Source organism: Ovis canadensis, chromosome 5 (genome assembly GCF_042477335.2).
Source record: "Ovis canadensis isolate MfBH-ARS-UI-01 breed Bighorn chromosome 5, ARS-UI_OviCan_v2, whole genome shotgun sequence".
Taxonomy (NCBI): Eukaryota; Metazoa; Chordata; class Mammalia; order Artiodactyla; family Bovidae; genus Ovis; species Ovis canadensis.
Genome location: NC_091249.1, coordinates 35,372,173 through 35,393,744, shown reverse-complemented (window position 1 = coordinate 35,393,744; position 21,572 = coordinate 35,372,173). Strand labels below are relative to the sequence as shown.

The window sequence follows — 21,572 nt, the reverse complement described above, 5'->3', positions numbered from 1 at the left end:
ATTTCTCAGATATGACAACAAAGGCATATCCCAATAACAAAGTGACAAGTTGGACTTCATCAAAGTTAAAAACTTATGTTCTTCAAACTGTTTCACAAGCAATTACATATTATATGATTCTACTTATATGAAATGCCCAGAAAAGGAAACTCAAGAGACATAAAGTAGATCAGTATTTGCCTGGGGCTGAGAACGGGGCTTAAGTGTAAATGGGCATAAGGGATCTTATTGTGGGTAAAAAAATGTTCTAAAACTGACATATGGTGATGCTTAAACTCTCTAAATTTACAAAAAATCATTTAATTGTAAAACTTTAAGTGGGTAAGTTTTATTATATGTAAAATATACTACATTAAGGTATTTTTTTTTTTAAGAAGACGGTAGAAATAGTGTGAAAAGACAAGGCGCCCACTGGAAGAATATTCTTCAAAGCATATATCTCATAAAGGATTTGCATCCAGAATACACAAAGAACTCTAAAAATTCTACAATGAGAAAATCAAATAATTTTTTAAATAGACAAAATATTGGAACAGATATATCACCAAAAAGGATATGCAGATATCAAATAAGTACCTGCTATGTCGCTTCAGTCGTGTCCGACTCTGTGTGACCCCACAGACAGCAGCCCACCAGGTTCCTCTGTCCCTGGGATTCTCCAGGCAAGAATATGGGAGTGGGTTGCCATTTCATTCTCCAATGCATGCATGCATGCTAAGTCACTTCAGTTGTGTCCGACTCTGTGCAACCCTATGGACAGCAGCCCACCAGGCACCTCTGTCCATGGGATTCTCCAGGAAAGAATACTGGAGTGGGTTGCCATTTCCTTTTCCAAAATAAGTACATCAAAAAGTGATTAACATCATTAGTCCTTAGGGAAATATAAATTAAAATCACATTATGATATCACTTCATATCTATTAGAATGGTTCAGATTAAAAGACTGGCCATACTAAGTGTCACATGTAAAGAAACAAGTTTCAAACACTGCTAGTAGAAATGTAAGATGGTATAACTACTTGGAAAACAGCTTGGCAATTTCCACTTTTAGGTATTTATCCAAGAGGAAAGAAAATCTATACCCATAGTGTAAAAGAGTGTGTATTATAACACTTACTAAAACAATAAGGAAAGTTTTATACAAAACTTGCAATAGTGGTATTGCAATAGCAGAGAGAGGTTGTGTCCAACTCCAAATACAGCAAAGATAGCTAGGGATTTAAAGCCAATGAACAATGAAAGCGCCAGAGGATGGGGAAACTGCTAAGAGGAGAGACATCAAAGGTAAGGTGATTCTTGCTAAACTGATCTAAGATACTATGATTTATGATAGGAAATATATATTTGATCTTTGCCCCCATTTCTGGCATAGAGCTGAAATTCCCTAGGTGATAAGAGAAATGAGGTGTCTTTTGTTACATTAATAGAGTGACTTTCAAACTATAGTTAAGATAGGGGCTGGTTGTGAGGGAAACCATCTATGTAATTAGAGGATTGGGACTTTCAGGCCCGTACCATAACATCTTTTCATAAGGGAGGAGAGAGTAGCTAGAGGTTGAATGAATCACCAATGACCACTGATTTAATCAATCATGACTATGCAATGAAGTCTCCATAAAATTCCAAAAGGACAAGGTTCAAAGAGCATCTTGGTTGGTGAGATTGGGGAGAATGGCACTCCAAGAGAAAGCATGGAACCTCTGCACCCTTCCACGATACTTTGCTCTACGCACCTCGTCTATCTGGCTGTTCCTGAATCATATCCTTTTAAAATAAACCAGTAATTTAGTGAGTAAAACGTTTTTCTGAGTTCTATGAGCCACTATAGACAATTAATCAAACCCAAGGAGAGAGTTGTGGGAACTTCTGATTTACAGCCAGTAAGTTAGAAGTAAAGGACTTGTGACTGGAGTCTGAAGTCTCGGGAGACAGGTCATGGGAACCTCCAATTTATAGCCAGCCTGTCAGAAACACAGGTAATAACCTGGGCTTGGAATTGGTGTCTGAAGTATAAGGTGTTCCTATAGGACAGAGCCCTTTACCTGTGGAATCTGTTGCTGTTTCTGGATAGATAGTGTCAGAATTGGGTTGAATTTCATCCACAGCAATGTAGAAGACTTGGGTTCAATCCTTGGGTTGGGAAGATCCCCTGGAGAAGGGAAAGGCTGCCCACTCCAATATTCTGGCCTGGAGAATTCCATGGACTGTATAGCCCAAGGGGCCACAAACAGTAGGATACAATTGAGCGACTTTCACTTTCACTTTCTAGGATACCCAGCTGGTGCCTGGAGGTTGCTTGTTGTTAAGTGTGGGAAAACCCTTCCCATCAATACACTCATTGAAACTGGGTCCAGGAACTGAATTAGACTTAATATGCCAGCATGCTAAAGGCTGAATGATCAGGTATCAGAGGTGGAGGACTTTCTGTAAACTGGTGAGCAGAATTCTTGCTAAAATCATATTCAAGGATGGACATGGAAGCCCAAGGTCAAGGCCTAGTTTAGAAGAGAGCTCAGGATAGCCTCACTAAAGTTTGATTATGGAGAGATTCTTTGTTAATACAAATACTTCACTGAAATGTTCCCAGCGGCTAAATAATCTAAATGTTCATAAATAGATGAATGGGTAAATAAATTATGGTATACCATGCAATGAAGTATTTAGCAATTAAAAGGAACAAACTATTCATACAATCAAACACAACAAACTGATACACAACAAAATGTGGAAAATTCTTCAAGAAATGGATACCAGATCACCTGACCTGGTTCCTGAGAACTGTATGTAGGTCAAGAATCTACAGTTAAAACTGGACATGAAACAACAGACTGGTTCCAAAATGAGAAAGAAGTACACAAAGGTTGTATACTGTCACCCTGCTTCTTTAACTCATATGCAGAGTACATCATGAGAAATGCTGGACTGGATGAGCACAAGCTGGAATCAAGATTGCCAGGAAAAACATCAATAACCTCAGATATGCAGATGACACCACCCTTATGGCAGACAGGGAAGAAAAACTAAACAGCCTTTTGATGAAAGTGAAAGACAAGAGTGAAAAAGTTGGCTTAAAACTCAACATTCAGAAAACTAAGATCATGGCATCCAGTCCCATCACTTCATGGGAAATAGATGGGGAAACAGTGGAAAGAGTGACAGACTTTATTATTTGGGGTCCACAATCACTTCAGATGGTGACTGCAGCCATGAAATTAAAAGACACTTACTCCTTGGAAGAAAAGTTATGACCAACCTAGACAGCATATTAAAAAGCAGATATATTACTTTGCCAACAAAGGTCCATCTAGTCAAGGCTATGGTTTTTCCCATAGTCATGTATGGATATGCGAGTTGGACTATAAAGAAAGCTGAGTGCCAAAGAATTGATGCTTTTGAACTGTGGTGTTGGAGAAGATTGTTGAGAGTCTGGACAGCAAGGAGATCCAACCAGTCCATCCAAAAGGAAATCATTGCTGAATATTCATTGGAAGGACTGATGCTGAAGCTGAAACTCCAATCCTTTGGCCACCTGATGTGAAGAACTGACTCATTGGAAAAGACCCTGATGCTGGGAACGATTGAAGGTGGGAGGAGAAGGGGACAACAAGGGATGAGATGGTTGAATGGCATCACTGACTCAATGAACATGAGCTTGAGTAAACACTGGGAGTTGGTGATGGACAGGGATGCCTGGCGTGCTGCAGTCCATGGGGTCACAAAGAGTCAGATACGACTGAGCGACTGAACTGAAACTGATTGATATACTCAACAACATGGCTGAATCTCAAAATAGCTATGCTGAGTGAAAGAAGTCAGACTTAAAAATAAAAAAACTCTCCTTTCTTGAAGGACTCCAAAATCCAATCTGTTATGACAGTAACTAGATAAGTAGTTGCTTGGGGTGCATGAAGAAAGAAACTGTAATATTATAGGAGGAAACTTCTGGAGATGAATATTTTCACTATCTTGATTGTGGTGGTGGTTTCAAAGATGAATACAATCTTTATATAACAAAGATATACAATCTTTTTTATATACAGGAAAACATTTTTTTTTAACTTTTATTAGAGTATAGTCACTTTATAATATTGTGTCAGTGTCTACTGTACGTCAAAGTGAATCAGCTATATATATAGATATATTCCATTTTTTGGATTTTCTTCCCATTTAGATCACCATACAGCATTGAGTAGAGTTCCCTGGGCTATACAGAAGGTTCTCATTAGTTATCTATTATATATGGTATCACTAGTATGGGCTTCCCTGGTGGCTCAGAACGTAAAGCATCTGTCTGCAATGTGGGAGACCTAGGTTTGATCCCTGGGTCAGGAAGATCCCCTGGAGAAGGAAATGGCAACCCACTCCAGTACTCTTGCATGGAAAATTAAACAGACAGAGGAGCCTTGTAAGCTACAGTCCATGGGGTTGCAAAGAGTTGGACACGACTGAGAGACTTCACTTCTTCATCACTAGTATATCTATGTGAATCCTAAATTCCCAATTCACTCAATTCCTCTCTTTTCCCCTTGGTATCCATAGGCTTGTTCTCTATGCCTGTGTCTCTATTTCTGCTTTGTAAATATGATTGTGTATATCAATACCAGGCTTTCCTGGTGGCTCAGTTGGTAAAGAAAACGCATGCAATATAGGAGACCGCCTGCAATACAGGAGACCCAGATTCGATCCCTGGGTTGGGAAGATCCCCTGGAGAAAGAAATGGCAAACCACTCCAGTATTCTTGCCTGGGAAATCCCATGAACAGAGGAATCTGGTTGGCTACCATCTATGGGTCACAAGAGTCAGATATGACTTAGTGACTAAACCACCACCATACCAATGTCAACTTTTGGTGATAAATATTTTCACTATCTTGATTCTGCTGATGGTTTCTAGGGTGCTCATATATGTAAGAAATTTAAATTGCACACTTTAAATATGTGTAGCTCATTGTATATCAATTATATCATGGCTCACAAAGAGTATTTTTTTTTAAAGCAAGAGTTCCCAGTCTCAAAAAGGCTCTCAGCAATGGGCTATAATCTTGGGTTTCCCTAGTTCTTCCATTCCCCTAAACTCCTATTTTAAACCCTTTTTAATATCCTTAAGCCTCTTATCCTATATTCTTCCTTTCTCTGGAAGATTATCCTTCAAGTTGCCTCTAGTCTCAGCCTTTCTCCACCCTGGGAGCCAAAATAAACTTTATACGAGAACATTCATATCTCTTGTTTACAAGTTCTTACCAGCAGCCCCTCCAGAAAAAATCCAAATTCCTTCAGTTCAGTTCAGTTCAGTTCAGTTGCTCAGTCGTGTCCGACTCCTTGCGACCCCATGAATCGCAGCACGCCAGGCCTCCCTGTCCATCACTAACTCCTGGAGTTCACTCAGACTCACGTCCATCAAGTCAGTGATGCCATCCAGCCATCTCATCCTCAGTCATCCCCTTCTCCTCCTGCCCCCAATCCCTCCCAGCATCAGAGTCTTTTCCAATGAGTCAACTCTTCGCATGAGGTGGCCAAAGTACTGGACTTTCAGCTTTAGCACCAAATTCCTTAACAAGGATTATAAGACCATCTTTAATGTTGGCCTCTCCTTATCTCTACAATTTCATCTCTAGCTTTTTCCTCACCATCTGCATCCCCATCTTCACTTTAGGGTCACACTGGGGTCTAGCTACAATAAACTACTACCCATTCCTAAGTTCTGCATTTTTATTTCTTCATCTCTCTGCCCTTTTCTTGTCTTATTCTTTCTGTCTCTCTTGTCTGCCTTCTCTCCCTTTTTTCTGTCTCTTTCTCTCTCTCTCTCTCCCCCTCTCTCTCTTCTGTTCTCCTCTCTTTTTCCAGTCATCCTCTCTCTTTACTCCCATCCCCCCATCCCCCCGGCCATGGCTCTTAAGAGTTATGAATTTTATTAGTACTTCCATATATTCTTGCTAACACAACTAAGTTGATGTCAACAATTTCTATGCACAGACATACTGAGTTTGGGATCCAAGTAGGATAATACTATTTCCTCTGGGTTTTTTATATTCCTAGGTCTTGATGACGCAAAGTGACAGCCTAATATCCTTTATTTGGAATTATATCTGATAGCTGACTCCACATGTAGATGATGTTAGCCTCAACTGAGTTACAGATCTCTTAAAGTATCTCATATACAAAGTATCCAATATAAAAGTAATTATTTCTTTTAGTAAGTGAAGGAAAATTTGAAAGTACTACCTCATTTGAAGAACTGTCTTGCAAAGTTGACACAGGAACAATTTCATTTGAATTAACATAAGTGCTGACATTTGGAAATAGTTCTTCAAAAGATGCTTTTTGCACTGAGGACAAATCAATCTATAAGAGAATACATTACTCTTGTAGAAGTACAATACTGCAAAACAATCATTTTTAAGTAACCAAGGACAAGTTGAATTACTCTCTCAATTGAATGATTTTCTTGTGAGCTTGACATATGAATAATTTGATCTGAATTAATATAATTGCTGATATTTAGAAATACCTCTTCAAAAGATGCATGTTTAACTGGGAACAAATGAATCTATAAAGAATAATACAAGGTTCTTTAGCTTTAAAATTATTTTTAAATAAGAATTTTCATTTGCTAAAATATCACTTAATTTATACATATCAAGTAGTCCCATCACTTCATGGCAAATAGATGCAAAAACAGTGGAAACAGTAACAGACTTTATTTTGGGGGTTCCAAAATCACTGCAGATGGTAACTGCAGCCATGTAATTAAAAGACACTTACTCCCCAGAAGGAAGATTATGACCAACCTAGACAGCATATTAAAAAGCAGAGACATTTGTCAACAAAGGTCTGTCTAGTCAAGGCTATGGTTCTTCCAGTGGTCATGTATGGATGTGAGAGTTGGACTATAAAGAGGGCTGAGAGCAGAAGAATTGATGTTTTTGAACTGTGGTGTTGGAGAAGACTCTTGAGAGTCCCTTGGACTGCAAGGAGATCCAACCAGGCCATCCTAAGGGAAATTGGTCCTGGGTGTTCATTGGAAGGACAAATGTTAAAGCTGAAACTCCAGTATTTTGGCCACCTGATGCAAAGACCTGACTCATTTGAAAAGACCCTGATGTTGGAAAAGATTGAAGTCAGGAGCAGAAGGGGACAACAGGATGAGATGGCTGGATGGCATCACTGACTCAATGGGCATGAGTTTGGGTAAACTCCGGGAGCTGGTGATGGACAGGGAGGCCCGGCATGCTGCAGTTCATGGGGTCACAAAGAGTCGGACAAGACAGAGTGACTGAACTGCTCCAGGCAAGAATACTGGAGTGGGTTACCATTTCCTTCTCCAGGGGATCTTCCTGACCCAGGGATCGAACCCGGGTCTCCCGCATTGGAGGCAGATGCTTTAACCTCTGAGCCACCAGGGAAGCCCCCTAAATGAAATTCACCTACCCAGCAACTACGCCTCATGGACTAATTTCCCTGATCTTCCCTTAACTGTTAGCCTTCCTCAGTGTTCTGCCTTTGCCTTCTTTTTGCCTACCATTGTACACTAGAGATTTTTAAATCTCTACCTTGTTCCAGAGCACCATACCCATATCATTATCAGGTTTCTCAACTTACCACATATTTCTACATCAAAATCAAAATATTTAAAGCCAAATTCATGATCCATACTCCTTAGTTTTGGATTTCAAGAAGCTCTGTCATGTTGACACTCCAGATCTGACTAGAGTAATATCTGGCCTGAACCTAGGCTATACTACATGTATGAGTGCCCAGAGTGAATTATCGACTGACTGGGTGGGGATTGGGGGCATCTGCCCTTGCCCAGCTCCTCTTCCTCGTAGGGAGACAGAACAACTTGAGACCTATCAATGTGTATTTTGAAACAGTGTTAAGAAGGTCACCTGAAAGTGAGACCCTAGAAAATGAAAATCCTTAGAAGCCCTTGAGTTAACTAGCCTCCTTTCAGGGAAGCCAGCCAAGGAATGACAGCTTGGAATTGAGGGGAATCTAAATGACTCATTTGGTGGCAGCAAGCTATGGAATAAACCAAAGGGCAAATAGACTCATTCAATAAAAAAAGAAAAAAAATGTAGACCTTAAAATGTCAAGCCATTAAATGCTCTCAAAAGTATTTTCATTTATTAAAAGACACTAAATATTTACCTACAAAATGGGAGAAAACATTTGAAAATTATTTATCTGATAAGGGTCTAGTATCTGGAACATATAAATAACACTTACAACTCAACAATAAAAAGACTAATAGCCTAACTTTAAATGGCAGAGAATCTGAGTAGACATTTCTCCGAAGAAGATATATGTATATGTAAGGCCAATAAGCTCTATTGCAAAATCACAATGCGATACTACTTCACATGCCAAAAGATGGATGATAGTAAGTGTTGGTAAGAATACAGACAATCAAGACACTCCTACTGCTGCTGGGAATGTAAAATTGTTCAACCATTTTGGAAAACAGTCTATCAAACTTCTAATTATTAACCACAGAGTCACCATATAACTCTGCAATTTTACTTCTAGCTATATGCTCAAGAGAAATGAAAACACACATCCACACAAAAGTTGTATCTGAATGTTTATAGCTCCTCACTATTAATAATAGTTCAAAGGCAGAAACAACTCAAATGGCCATGAATACATTACTATTATTAGGCCACAAAAAGGAAAGTACTGGTATATACTAACCTTGAAAATATGCTAAACTAAGAGAAGTTAGTCACAAAAGGCTACATATGATTTTATTCACATAAATGTGAACAAATATCTAGGAAATCTATTGAAATAAAAAGTGGATTAGTGGTTGCTTGGGATCAGATAGTGGGATGGAAGAATAAAGTGAAAATGGCAATGGTTAAAAGGAATGGGTTTTTTTTTTGTGAGGTGATAAAAATGTTCTAAATTGACTGGGGTGATGATGGTATACATTTGTGTATATACTAAAAAACATTTTATACTTTAAATAGGAGAACTGAACCTCAATAAAGCTGTTTCTAAAAGTCCATCACAAAAACATGTTAAATGTACAGTTACCATGTAACCCATTAATTCAACTTCTACTTCTAGGTATACACCCAAGAAAACTGAAAACATATATCCACACAAAGACTTGTCAATGAACACTCATAGCACTGCTATACATTCAAATACCCATAAACTGATGAATTAGTAAATAAAATGTGGTATAACCTTTATATGAGATGTTATTCAGCCATAAATAAACAAAATACTGATAAATGCTGTAACATGGGTGAATCTTAAAAATATTATGGTAAGTGAAAGCAATTAGACACAAAAAGCCACATACTATATGATACAATTTATATGGAACAGCCACAATAAGCAAACTTTAAAGAGACAGAAAGTAGATTAGTAACTTCTAGAAGCTAGAGGATGAGATGGGAGGAATGATAAGTGACTGCTAAGGGGGAGAGCCCTTACAAATAGCTGTGAAAAGAGAGGCGAGAAGCAAAGGAGAAAAGGAAAGATATAAGCATCTGAATGCAGAGTTCCAAAGCATAGCAAGAAGGGATAAGAAAGCCTTCTTCAGCGATCAATGCAAAGAAATAGAGGAAAAGAACAGAATGGGAAAGACTAGAGATCTCTTCAAGAAAATTAGAGATACCAAGGGAACATTTCATGCAAAGATGGGCTCAATAAAGGACAGAAATGGTAGGGACCTAACAGAAGCAGAAGATATTAAGAAGAGGTGGCAAACATACACAGAAGAACTGTACAAAAAAGATCTTCACGACCCAGATAATCATGATGGTGTGATCACTAATCTAGAGCAAGACATCCTGGAATGTGAAGTCAAGTGGGCCTTGGAAAGCATCGCTACGAACAAAGCAAGTGGAGGCGATGGAATTCCAGTTGAGCTGCTTCAAATCCTGAAAGATGATGCTGTGAAAGTGCTGCACTTAATATGCCAGCAAATTTGGAAAACTCAGCAGTGGCCACAGGACTGGAAAAGGTCAGTTTTCATTCCAGTCCCAAAGAAAGGCAATGCCAAACAATGTTCAAACTACTGCACAGTTGCACTCATCTCACATGCTAGTAAAGTAATGCTCAAAATTCTCCAAGCCAGGCTTCAGCAGTACATGAACTGTGAACTTCCTGATGTTCAAGCTGGTTTTAGAAAAGGCAGAGGAACCAGAGATCAAATTGCCAACATCTGCTGGATCATCAAGAAAGCAAGAGAGTTCCAAAAAAACATCTATTTCTGCTTTATTGACTATGCCAAAGCCTTTGACTGTGTGGATCACAATAAACTGTGGAAAATTCTTACAGAGATGGGAATACCAGACCACCTAACCTGCCTCTTGAGAAATCTGTATGCAGGTCAGGAAGCAATAGTTAGAACTGGACATGGAAGAACAGACTGGTTCCAAACAGGAAAAGGAGTTCATCAAGGCTGTATATTGTCACCCTGCTTATTTAACTTCTATGCAGAATACATCATGAGAAACACTGGGCTGGAAGAAACACAAGCTGGAATCAAGATTGCTGGGAGAAACACCAATAACCTCAGATATGCAGATGACACCACCCTTATGGCAGAAACTAAAAAGCCTCTTGATGAAAGTGAAAGTGGAGAGTGAAAAAGTTGGCCTAAAGCTCAACATTCAGAAAACGAAGATCATGGCATCCGGTCCCATCACTTCATGGGAAATAGATGGGGAAACAGTGGAAACAGTTTCAGACTTTATTTTTGTGGGCTCCAAAATCACTGCAGATAGTGACTGCAGCCATGAAATTAAAAGACGCTTAGTCCTTGGAAGAAAAGTTATGAGCAACCTAGATAGCATATTCAAAAGCAGAGACATTACTTTGCTTGACTAAGTCTAGTCAAGGCTATGGTTTTTCCTGTGGTCATGTATGGATGTGAGAGTTGGACTGTGAAGAAGACTAAGCGCCGAAGAATGGATGCTTTTGAACTGTGGTGTTGGAGAAAACTCTTGAGAGTCCCTTGGACTGCAAGGAGATCCAACCAGTCCATTCTGAAGGAGATCAGCCCTGGGAGTTCTTTGGAAGGAATGATGCTAAAGCTGAAACTCCAGTACTTCAGCCACCTCATGCGAAGAGTTGACTCATTGGAAAAGACTTTGATGCTGGGAGGGATTGGGGGCAGGAGGAGAAGGGGACGACAGAGGATGAGATGGCTGGATGGCATCACGGACTCAATGGACGTGAGTCTGAGTGAACTCTGGGAGTTGGTGATGGACAGGGAGGCCTGGCGTGCTGCGACTCATGGGATAGCAAAGAGTCGGACACGACTGAGCAACTTAACTGAACTGAACTGAAGGGGGTGATGAAAAATGTTCTTTAATTGGATTGTAGTAGTGGTTGCACAAGCTTATGAGTATACTAAAAGTCACTGAATTCATACTTCAGCAAGGTGAATTTTAAAAATGTGAATTATAGCTCAATTTAAAAAAGATGTTGGTATTTACAAAATAGTCAATTAATTAGTTTTGTAGGGGAAAAATCATTTTTAAACACATTTCTCATATATATATATATTAACCCAAAAGATAAAACAAAAATGAATAAAAAACAGTCATTTTCTAGGAAAAATATTAATCTTTAGAATACTGGAAAGACTGTGACCAGAGTGTTCACAGAATACCTTTCTCCCATCTTGCAAAAGTGATCTTTGGTTAACTCTCCAGCTCTGTTCCACTAAGAATCTGATAAAGGTAAGAATGTCAACTATATTACTAGGTGACACTGCTTAGGGTAAAAATGATATCTAATTGTGAGGAATTATACATGCAATGTAAATTTTTAAAATGCTAGAAAACACACATTTTGGGCTTCCCTGACTCTTGTAATTAGGCATATCCCTTGTGGGGACCCTGGAAGCTACATCTCGGTGTTATTATAAAAGATACAGAATCTCATCTTCTTGTATCTGAGCTCTCTCCAGACTACTATGCAAGCTACAGTATGAGCTTCTGTGAGGACTGCTTGTACTGAAGAGGCACACCTGATCTTGCTCTACTTGCAAGCTGTATACCTGCTGTTCAGCTGAACCTCAGAAGAACTCAGGTTGGATAAGAGGCAAATTATGAATTCTTAGAAGAAAATACAGGGAGAAAACTTCATGAAATTGTATTTAATAATAACTTCTTTGATATGTCACAAAAGCACAGGCAACAAAAACAAGAACAAAAGATAAACTGGACTACATGTCAATGTATGGTAAATCCCACCACAATACTGTAAAGTAATTAGCCTCCAATTAAATTAAATAAATTAATTTAAAAAAATTTAAAAATTTGTGCATCAAAGGGTACTATCAACAGAATGAAATGGTAACCCACAGAATGGGAGAAAATATTTGTAAACCATATATCTGATAAGGGCTTCATATCTAGAATATATTAAGAACTCTAACAACTCAACAACAAAAAAATTAACAACCTGATTTTAAAAATGAACAAAGGACTTGAACTGACATTTCTCAAAAGAAGATATAAAATGACCAATAAGCATGTGAAAAGATGCTCAGCATCATTAGCCATTAGAGAAATACAAATTGAAACCACAAGGAGATACCATCTTACACCTGTTTTTTTTTTTTTAAAGAAAAACACAGAAAATAATAAGTGTTGACAAGGATGTAGAGAAATTGGAACCCTTGTAAACTGGTGGGAATATAAAATAGTGCAGCTGACATGGAAAAAAGTATGGTGGTTCCTCAAAAAGCTACAATGACAGTTACCAAAGGACCAGCAATTCCACTTCAAATAATACACCAAATGAATTCAAAACAAGGTTACAGAGAGACATTTGTATACCCATGTCCATAGCAACATTATTTACAATAGCCAAAAGATGGAAGCAACCAAATGTCCAACAACAGAAGAATGGACAAACAAAATGTGATACCTTCATACAATGGAATATCATTCAGCCTTAAATAAGGATGTAAGTTCTGACATATTCTTCAACATGGATGAACCGTGAAGACATTATGCTGAGTGAAATAAGTCAGTCACAAAAAAGACAAATACCATATGGTTCATTTATATGAAATGCCTAGAACAGTCAAATTCGTAGAGACAAAAAGTACAATGGTGGTTACAAGGGACTGGAGGAGGAAGGAATGGGGAATTTACTATTCAATGAGTATGAAATTTCAGCTTTGCAAGATGAAAAATTTCTGAGTATGGATGATGGTTACAACAATGTGAATATACTTGAACTGTACATTTAAAAATGATTACAAGGGCAAATTTTCTGTTATGTATTTTTGCCACAGTAAAAAAAAATTTTAAAAGAAGAAAAATATTTCTTTCATGTATAACAGTATATAGAGTACTTCCAGTGAAAATATGTTTATGCAACAGAAAATACAGACATTACTGACTATGTGCAATATTCCCCTAGTCTGGGAGAAATAGAAAAAGGGCGAGAACAGAGAGCCAGAAAATAGATACTACAAGTGCTAAATGATAATAATAACACTTACCACTAAACCAGGTGTTTGCGAAGATGGAGTACTTGTTAACAGGCCTCTGCTTTTCTTATCAGAAGTACCGGAATGTGTGTTCTATCAATATTTTGTGAAACAGAGAATTGAACAGCAGAAAGAAATAATACGGTAAACACAAAATTTTATAATTTTATACTAGATCATAATGTGTCACAGTAATAACATTTTAATCTACTAATTCAATTTTAAACCACTAGACAGGTAACTAAAGAACTGTTTGACTTGAGCTAGGTTAAACAACTTCAAAAAAAACTCCAAGTGGTACAAATGATAAACCTCTTTGAAACGGTGTCAGTATATGCTGAGAAGCCTGGAACCCAAACTCATAAAATTTGAACATTTGAACATAGGGAAGTTGTGTTAGGTTTCTTTTTTTCTTTCACCTTTTCTTCCTTTCACTCTTCTGGCTTAGAAATCTCTTAAACTAGTTGTTCAAGACATAATTTGGAATATTTATTAGGAAACTTTTATCAAAAAATTTATAGGTACATTTACCTAGTACACTAAACCTGTTAGCTCTCTAATTTATTAGCTATATAATCTTTTAATATGTTCATCTGAACAACAGGGATTATTCTACCCTAGGAATTGTCATGCAAATATTACATATGATACACGCTGCTCCACTGAAGGAGCATAGTTACCTGATGATAGCTCCCAGCTGCAACATCTTTAGAATCTGCTTCAGCTTTTAGGTTGAGGCCATTACCTTCTTGGGCAAGCCTCAGCCAACATTTGAACATAGCAGCCCAGTGTAAGATTCCTGTAATGGACAATCTATGCTCCAGACCTCCCCACTGGGAGAGCTTTTGTCAGCTCTGCATTGAAGACTAAGGCTATTTCACCCCAATCTTCCTTCCTCCCTGCTTTCCTTTCTCCAATATTACCCCCTCCAATATGGCACTTGAACTCTTAATTCTGCTGAATAATCTTTCCCAGTGGTCTCAAGCAAACCAATTGTCAACTGTCAGTCCATTTAAAACATACCTGCCTATATATAGCTGTAAGTATATAGATTCTCTGCAATTTTTCCTAGCTTTGCTGAGAAATTATGTACATCTAAATCTTTCTAATAAGCACATTTTCATTTTACAATCTTTTCAAGAATCAGCTAATAAAAGAACAGTGCTTACCAATGCAGGTTTGAGAGGCTGCGGCAGCAGAACTTTAGCAACTGATTTACCTGCACTGCTTTCCACAACAGACCTCTGGTGAGATGATGGAACCTTGATTTTTAGATGACGAGAGCTTAAGGTTGTTTGAAAATTTGTATCTCTAGGCTCAGGATCTTTTTCAGGCTGAAACAAATTCAGAATCCTAAGACACATTTCACAGTGCTATAAAAACATTTGTATCACTTCTCAGATGTCCTATTTTTGTTATAGGGATGTGTGTTATAATTTAAGTGGGATATGTATTTCTATCTATAATTCTCTCAACTTCAAAGTTTAAACTTAAAGATAAAACTTTTTCTTAAAATAGGTAAAGTATTCTTCATTTCTGCTATAGTATTTTTGATCTCAAGCATTCCTTTTCTGATTATTTCTTAGAATTTCCATCTCTCTGCTTATATTGCATGTTGTCTACTTTTTCCTGTAACTGCCTTAGCATATTAATTAGTTATTTTATATTTCTGGTCTGATAATTCTAACACTACTGTAATATCTGACTCTGGTCCCAATGCTTATTCAGTCTCTTTAAACAGTAATTTCTGGCCTTTAGTATGGCTTGTAGTTTTTGCTAAAAGGTGGACATGTTGTACTGAGTAATAACAACTGTGGTGAATAGTCTTTAATAATGCACTGATAAATTGTGGGGGGAGAGGGGAAGCCTTCTACAATTCTATGATTAAATCAGTATTTTATTGAGCCTATGCCCCTGGACTGTGAACATCACCAGTCCTTCTTAGTTCCCCTCCCCGCAAATTGAGACAGGATGGCTAAAAAGGACCATCCTGTAGTAGTTGGACACTTCCATTCCCCAATGTAGAAGGCTAGAGGGAGCTCAGTTCAGTTCAGTTTAGTCGCTTGGTCATGTCCGACTCTTTGCGACCTCATGAATCGCAGCACGCCAGGCCTCCCTGTCCATCACCAACTCCTGGAGTTCTCTCAGACTCACGTCCATCGAGTCAGTGATGCCATCCAGCCATCTCATCCTCTGTCGTCCCCTTCTCCTCCTGCCCCCAATCCCTCCAAGAGGGAGCTAGAATTGGGTAATTTCCTTTCTCCACTTGGAAGGGCAGAGCTGGCTGGAATCAGGTATTTCCCTTCCCCAGGTAAGTTAGGCTCTGCTAAAACCCCAGCAAGTTAGGATCTTAAACACCTTCTGCTGAGAGCAGGCTTTGTTAAGAAGAATAGAATATTTTAAAATGATTGAGGTATTTCAACATGGTTTCTTTTCCCTTCTCACTACCGGAACCATGAGGGTATTCTTCACTGATATTCTTTATGAGGATCTGGCACAGTTTCTGCAGGTAAAACTCACAGAAGTGTGGAGGTTCCTCTGATGAATGGGTTCCTCTTGAGTTGTCCACAATGAGCCTTCAGAAATTCATCAATGACATTTTTGGTTTTCCCACCCCAGCACTGGTTCTCAGGGAGGTTTCTGTTCATGTGTTTCTGCTCTGGTAAGTCAACATTCTCTGTATCCACCTGTCTGTCTTTCCATGATCTGGTGTAGCAGTTTACCAAGTGACCTTACTTCTTTGACAGATCTATAAAGCGTTGCTGATTTTTCAGTTTGTTCAGGTTTCTACTTGTTAGGACAGAGCAATGATTTCTAAATTCCTTTCATTTTAGACCAGAAACTGGAAGTCCTTCAATTTCCCAAAATTCTTTATAACATGACCTGCAAGCAGCACTTGGCAAAACTGGCCACTCTCCTTTTTAGAAGCAAAAGTCCTCCTCCCTTATCTTCTATGATACCATACGCTGTTTATTCTCCCCTCCTCTCTGTCCACTCTTTCTTTTCCACCTGACTGTAGAATTTTCCAAGAATTGATCCTGGATCCCTTTCTCTTCCTTACTCTGTAGATACTCTTTCCCAGGTGATTTTGTCCAATACTATGCATTCTAAAATATCTATAATATTGTACACTCCTCTTTTATTTTTCTGACCTGAAAACTTGCAGCCAGTGGTGCTTCCAACATTTTCACCTTCATGTGCCTTCAGACCTCCTGCTTTTCCTGTCACATTATATAGCACCTTTCTCCCTCAAAGCTGCTTAAGACACAAACCTAGAAGTCTTTCTTGACACCACTCACTCTTTCTGCGTCTATATCCAATCCATGAACTCTACAGGCAAACTATCTTGAATCCATGCATATTTTTTCATATCTCCTACAAAACACCCTAGTTAAAGCTACCAAACTTTCCCACCAAAAATCTTTGTAACTTCGTATTTATGAATCTTCTTGCTGACACTCTTGCCCTCTTTTAATCTGCTCTCCAGTTATACAATGATAGTATGGTATAGTGAAAAAAGTATAGGCTTCAGATCAAGGAAGACTTGCCATAAATTCCTCAAGCATATTGGTTAACACTTAAACTTCATTTTTCTCAGCTATCAAATAGCTAAAAAATAAAACAAAGGAAAAACTTACCTAACAGGAATGCTATAAAAACATATAATTAACAAAAACTGCTTAGAATAATGCTTACATTGAGTAGCCACTCAAATAGTAGCTACTGCTGCTGTATACAAAGTCAAGTCTGAATTCCTCCCCAAAGACCACTAGATTCCAGGCCTAATGTACTGATTTATAATTCTTTAACACAGAACACTGTTTTGACTACAAAGCAAATGCATTATTGTCACTTTAAATTACTAACAGATATCCAATTATCCAAAAAGCAACTGGAAAAATTGTACATTTTAATCTTCTTTCATTAAATTTATATAGAGTATATACGCATGCAACAATAATGTAATCTGATAAACTCCAAAAATGTTTTCAATTATTGGTTTAAATACCTGAAAAATAATTCGTATAAAGTATTGTCTAAAAGAAAAAAGTATTTTCTATATTAACGAAATTTATGGTTTATAAGGTTATTCTGCTTCAATACTTACTTCTTCTCTTTTTTCCCCAGGGGTCGAAAGGTAATTTTTCTCAGCAAGTAAAACTCCACAATATGCATTATCTAAATCAACAATATACGTTAGTGTTAGTTATTTCACCTGTTGTTACATCTAAAGTACAGAAAAGAGAACTCAAATTTAAAAACAAAATTGATTTTAATGACTGATTTTGTAGTAGTTTTAGAACAACCTAACTTGAACAACGTAACAGGAGAAAGAATTCTTAAAAATGTCTTTATCTCAAAACCTCCAGGTTTCATAGGAATAAATAAACTGTATATAAAAGATTTAGCTTTCAATTAGTAGAAAAAGTTGAATGTAACTTGAATTCTTAATTATCCTTCCATTTCCACTCTCTTTCTACTATAACTTTTTTACTAGCATTTAAAACACACTCAGGCATCTTTATTTTTAAAAAATTTATTTTTTAATTGAAGGATATGGAGATGCAGATATGCAGATGACACCACTCTTATGGCAGAAAGTGAAGGAGAACTAAAGAGCCTCTTGATGAAAGTGAAAGAAGAGAGTGAAAAAGTTGGCTTAAAGCTCAACAGTCAGAAAATGAAGATCATGGCATCTGGTCCCATCATTTCATGGCAGATAGATGGGGAAACAGTGGAAACAGTGTCAGACTTTATTTTTCTGGGCTCCAAAATCACTGCAGATGGTGACTGCACCCATGAAATTAAAAGACACTCCTTGGAAGGAAAGTTATGACCAAACTAGACAACATATTGAAAAGAGAAACATTACTTTGCAAACAAAGGTCCATCTAGTCAAAACTATGGTTTTTCCAGTAGTCATGTATGGATGTGAGAGTTGGACTATAAAGCAAGCTGAGCGCCGAAAAATTGATGCTTTTGAACTGTGGTGTTGGAGAAGACTCTTGGGAGTCCCTTGGACTGCAAGGAGATCCAACAAGTCCATCCTAAAGGAGATCAGTCCTGGGTGTTCATTGGAAGGACTGATGTTGAGGCTGAAACTCCAATACTTTGGCCACTTTGGGCGAAGAGCTGACTCATTTGAAAAGACCCTGATGCTGGGAAAGATTGAGTGTAGGAGAAGGGGATGACAAAGAGGATGAGATGGTTGGATGGCATCATCAACTCGATGGACATGGGTTTGGGTGGACTCCAGGAGTTGGTGATGGACAGGGAGGCCTGGCGTGCTGCTGTTCATGGGGTTGCAAAGAGTTGGACACGACTGAGCCACTGAACTGAACTGAATTGAAGGATAATTGCTTCACAGAATTTTGTCGTTTTCTGTCAAACCTTAGCATGAATCAGACATAGGTATACATATATCCCCTCCTTTCTGAACTTCCCTCCCACCTCCCTACCCATCCCACCCCTCTAGGTTGATACAGAGCCCCCTGTTTGAGTTTCCTGAGGCATACAGTAAATTCCCGTTGGCTATCAATTTTACATATGGGAATGTAAGTTTCCATATGACTCTGTCCATATATCTCACCCTCTCCCCTTGTCCATAAGTCTATTCTCTATGTCTATCTGTCCACTGCTGCCCTGTAAATAAATTCTTCAGCACCATTTTTCTAGATTCCGTATATATGGGTTAGAATACGACATTTATCTTTTTCTTTCTGACTTACTTCACTCTGTGTAATTGGCTCTAGGTTCATCCACCTCATTAGAACTGACTCAAATGTGTTCCTTTCTATGGCTGAGTAAAATTCTATTGTGTATATGTACCACAACTTCTTTATCCATTCATCTGTCGATGGACATTGAGGTTGCTTCCATGTTCTGGCTATTGTAAACAGTACTGCAATGAACAATGGGATTACATGTGTCTTTTTCAAGTTCGGTTCCCTCAGGGTATATGCCTAGGAGTGGGATTGCTGGGTCATATGGTGGTTTTATTCCTAGTTTTTGAGCAATCTCCATACTGTCTTCCATAGTGGCTATATCAATTTACATTCCCACCAACAGTGCAAGAGCGTTCCCTTTTCTCCACTCTCTCTCCAGCATTTATTGTTTGTAGACTTTTTGATGATGGCCATTCTGACTGGTGTGAGGTGATACCTCATTGTAGTTTTGATTTGCATTTCTCTAATAATGAGTGATATTGAGCATCTTTTTATGTGTTTATTAGCCATCTGTATGTCTTCTTTGGAGAAATGTCTGTTTCGGTCTTTTTCCCACTTTTTGACTGGGTTGTTTGTTTTTCTGGCATTGACTTGTATGAACTGCTTGTATAGTTTAGAAATTAATCCTTTGTCAGTTGTTTCATTTGCTATTATTTTTTCCCATTCTGAGGGCTGTCTTTTCTCCTTGCTTGTAGTTTCCTTTGCTGTGCAAAAGCTTTTAAATTTAATCACGTCCCACTTGTTTACTTTTGTTTTTGTTTCCATTACTCTAGGAGGTGGATCATAGAGGATCTTGCTTTGCTTTATGTCATCGAGTGTTCTGCCTGTTTTCCTCTAAGAGTTTTATAGTTTCTGGTCTTACATTTAGGTCTTTAATCCATTTCCACAACTAAGTATTGTGTTTTGCTTTGGTTCCATCCCTTCATTCTTTCTGGAGTTATTTCTCCACTGATCTCCAGTAGCATACTGGGCACCTAATGACCTGCGGAGTTCCTCTTTCGGTATCCTATCATTTTGCCTTTTCATACTGTTCATGGGGTTCTCAAGGCAAGAATACTGAAGTGGTTTGCCATTCCCTTCTCCAGTGGACCACATTCTGTCAGACCTCTCCACCATGACCCACCCGTCTTGGGTTGCCCCGCAGGCATGGCTTGGTTTCATTGAGTTAGACAAGGCTGTGGTCCTAGTGTGAATAGATTGACTAGTTTTCTCTGAGTATGGTTTCAGTGTGTCTGTCCTCTGATGCCCTCTTGCAACACCTACCATCTTACTTGGGTTTCTCTTACCTTGGGCGTGGGGTATCTCTTCACAGCTGCTCCAGCAAAGCACAGCCACTGCTCCTTACCTTGGACGAGGGGTATCTCCTTACTGACCCCGTTCCTGACCTTCAACATGGGATAGCTCCTCTAGGCCCTGCTGTGCCTGCTCAGCCACCACTTCTCGGCCCTGGCTTCAGGCGTGGGTGGTTCCTCCCAGCTGCCACCCCTGGCCTCGGGCTCGGGGTGGCTTCTCCCGGCCAATGCTGGCCTCGGACATTGGATGTCTCCTCCCGGCTGCCACTGGCCTCGGACGCAGGGTGTCTCCTCCCGGCCGCCACTGACCTCAGACGCAGGGTGGCTCCTCCCGGCCGTTCCTGCACTGTCACAGCCTTGCACTCTGGGCCGCTGTCCCTGACTTCGGACGTGGAATAGCTCTCGGCTGCGCTTAGTGCGCCGGCCGGCTGCTGCCACCTGCACTAGTCCATGAATCGAGGCAAATTGGAAGTGGTCAAACAAGAGATGGCAAGGGTGAACGTCAACATTCTAGGAATCAGCGAACTAAAATGGACTGGAATGGGTGAATTTAACTCAGATGACCATTATATCTACTACTGCAGGCAGGAATCCCTCAGAAATAATGGAGTAGCCATCATGATCAACAAAAGAGTCCAAAATGCAGTACTTGGATGCAATCTCAAAAATGACAGAATGATCTCTGTTCGTCTCCAAGGCAAACCATTCAATATCACAGTTATCCAAGTCTATGCCCCAATGAGTAATGCTGAAGAAACTGAAGTTGAACAGTTTTATGAATACCTACAAGACCTTTTAGAATTAACACCCAAAAGAGATGTCCTTTTGATTATAGGCGACTGGAATGCAAAGTAGAAAGTCAAGAAACACCTGGAGTAACAGGCAAATTTGGCCTTGGAATGCGGAATGAAGCAGGGAAAAGACTAATAGAGTTTTGCCAAGAAAATGCACTAGTCATAGCAAACACCCTCTTCCAACACCACAAGAGAAAACTCTACACATGGACATCACCAGATGGTCAACACCAAAATCAGACTGATTATATTCTCTGCAGCCAAAGATGGAGAAGCTCTATACAGTCAACAAA

General features: G+C 38.9%; 1 protein-coding gene across 1 annotated transcript in view; it reads right to left on the bottom strand.

Moving 5' to 3' along the window:
- MEIKIN (meiotic kinetochore factor) overlaps window positions 1-21,572 on the bottom strand; it is a 123,537-nt gene that overhangs the window by 45,194 nt on the left and 56,771 nt on the right. Inside the window, exons 9-12 of the mRNA XM_069591595.1 lie at window positions 17,576-17,646; window positions 14,637-14,801; window positions 13,480-13,560; window positions 6,222-6,341 (exon numbers count right to left, since the gene is read on the bottom strand). Coding sequence (XP_069447696.1) covers window positions 6,222-6,341; window positions 13,480-13,560; window positions 14,637-14,801; window positions 17,576-17,646 — 437 coding nt within the window. The remainder of the gene's footprint in view (window positions 1-6,221; window positions 6,342-13,479; window positions 13,561-14,636; window positions 14,802-17,575; window positions 17,647-21,572) is intronic.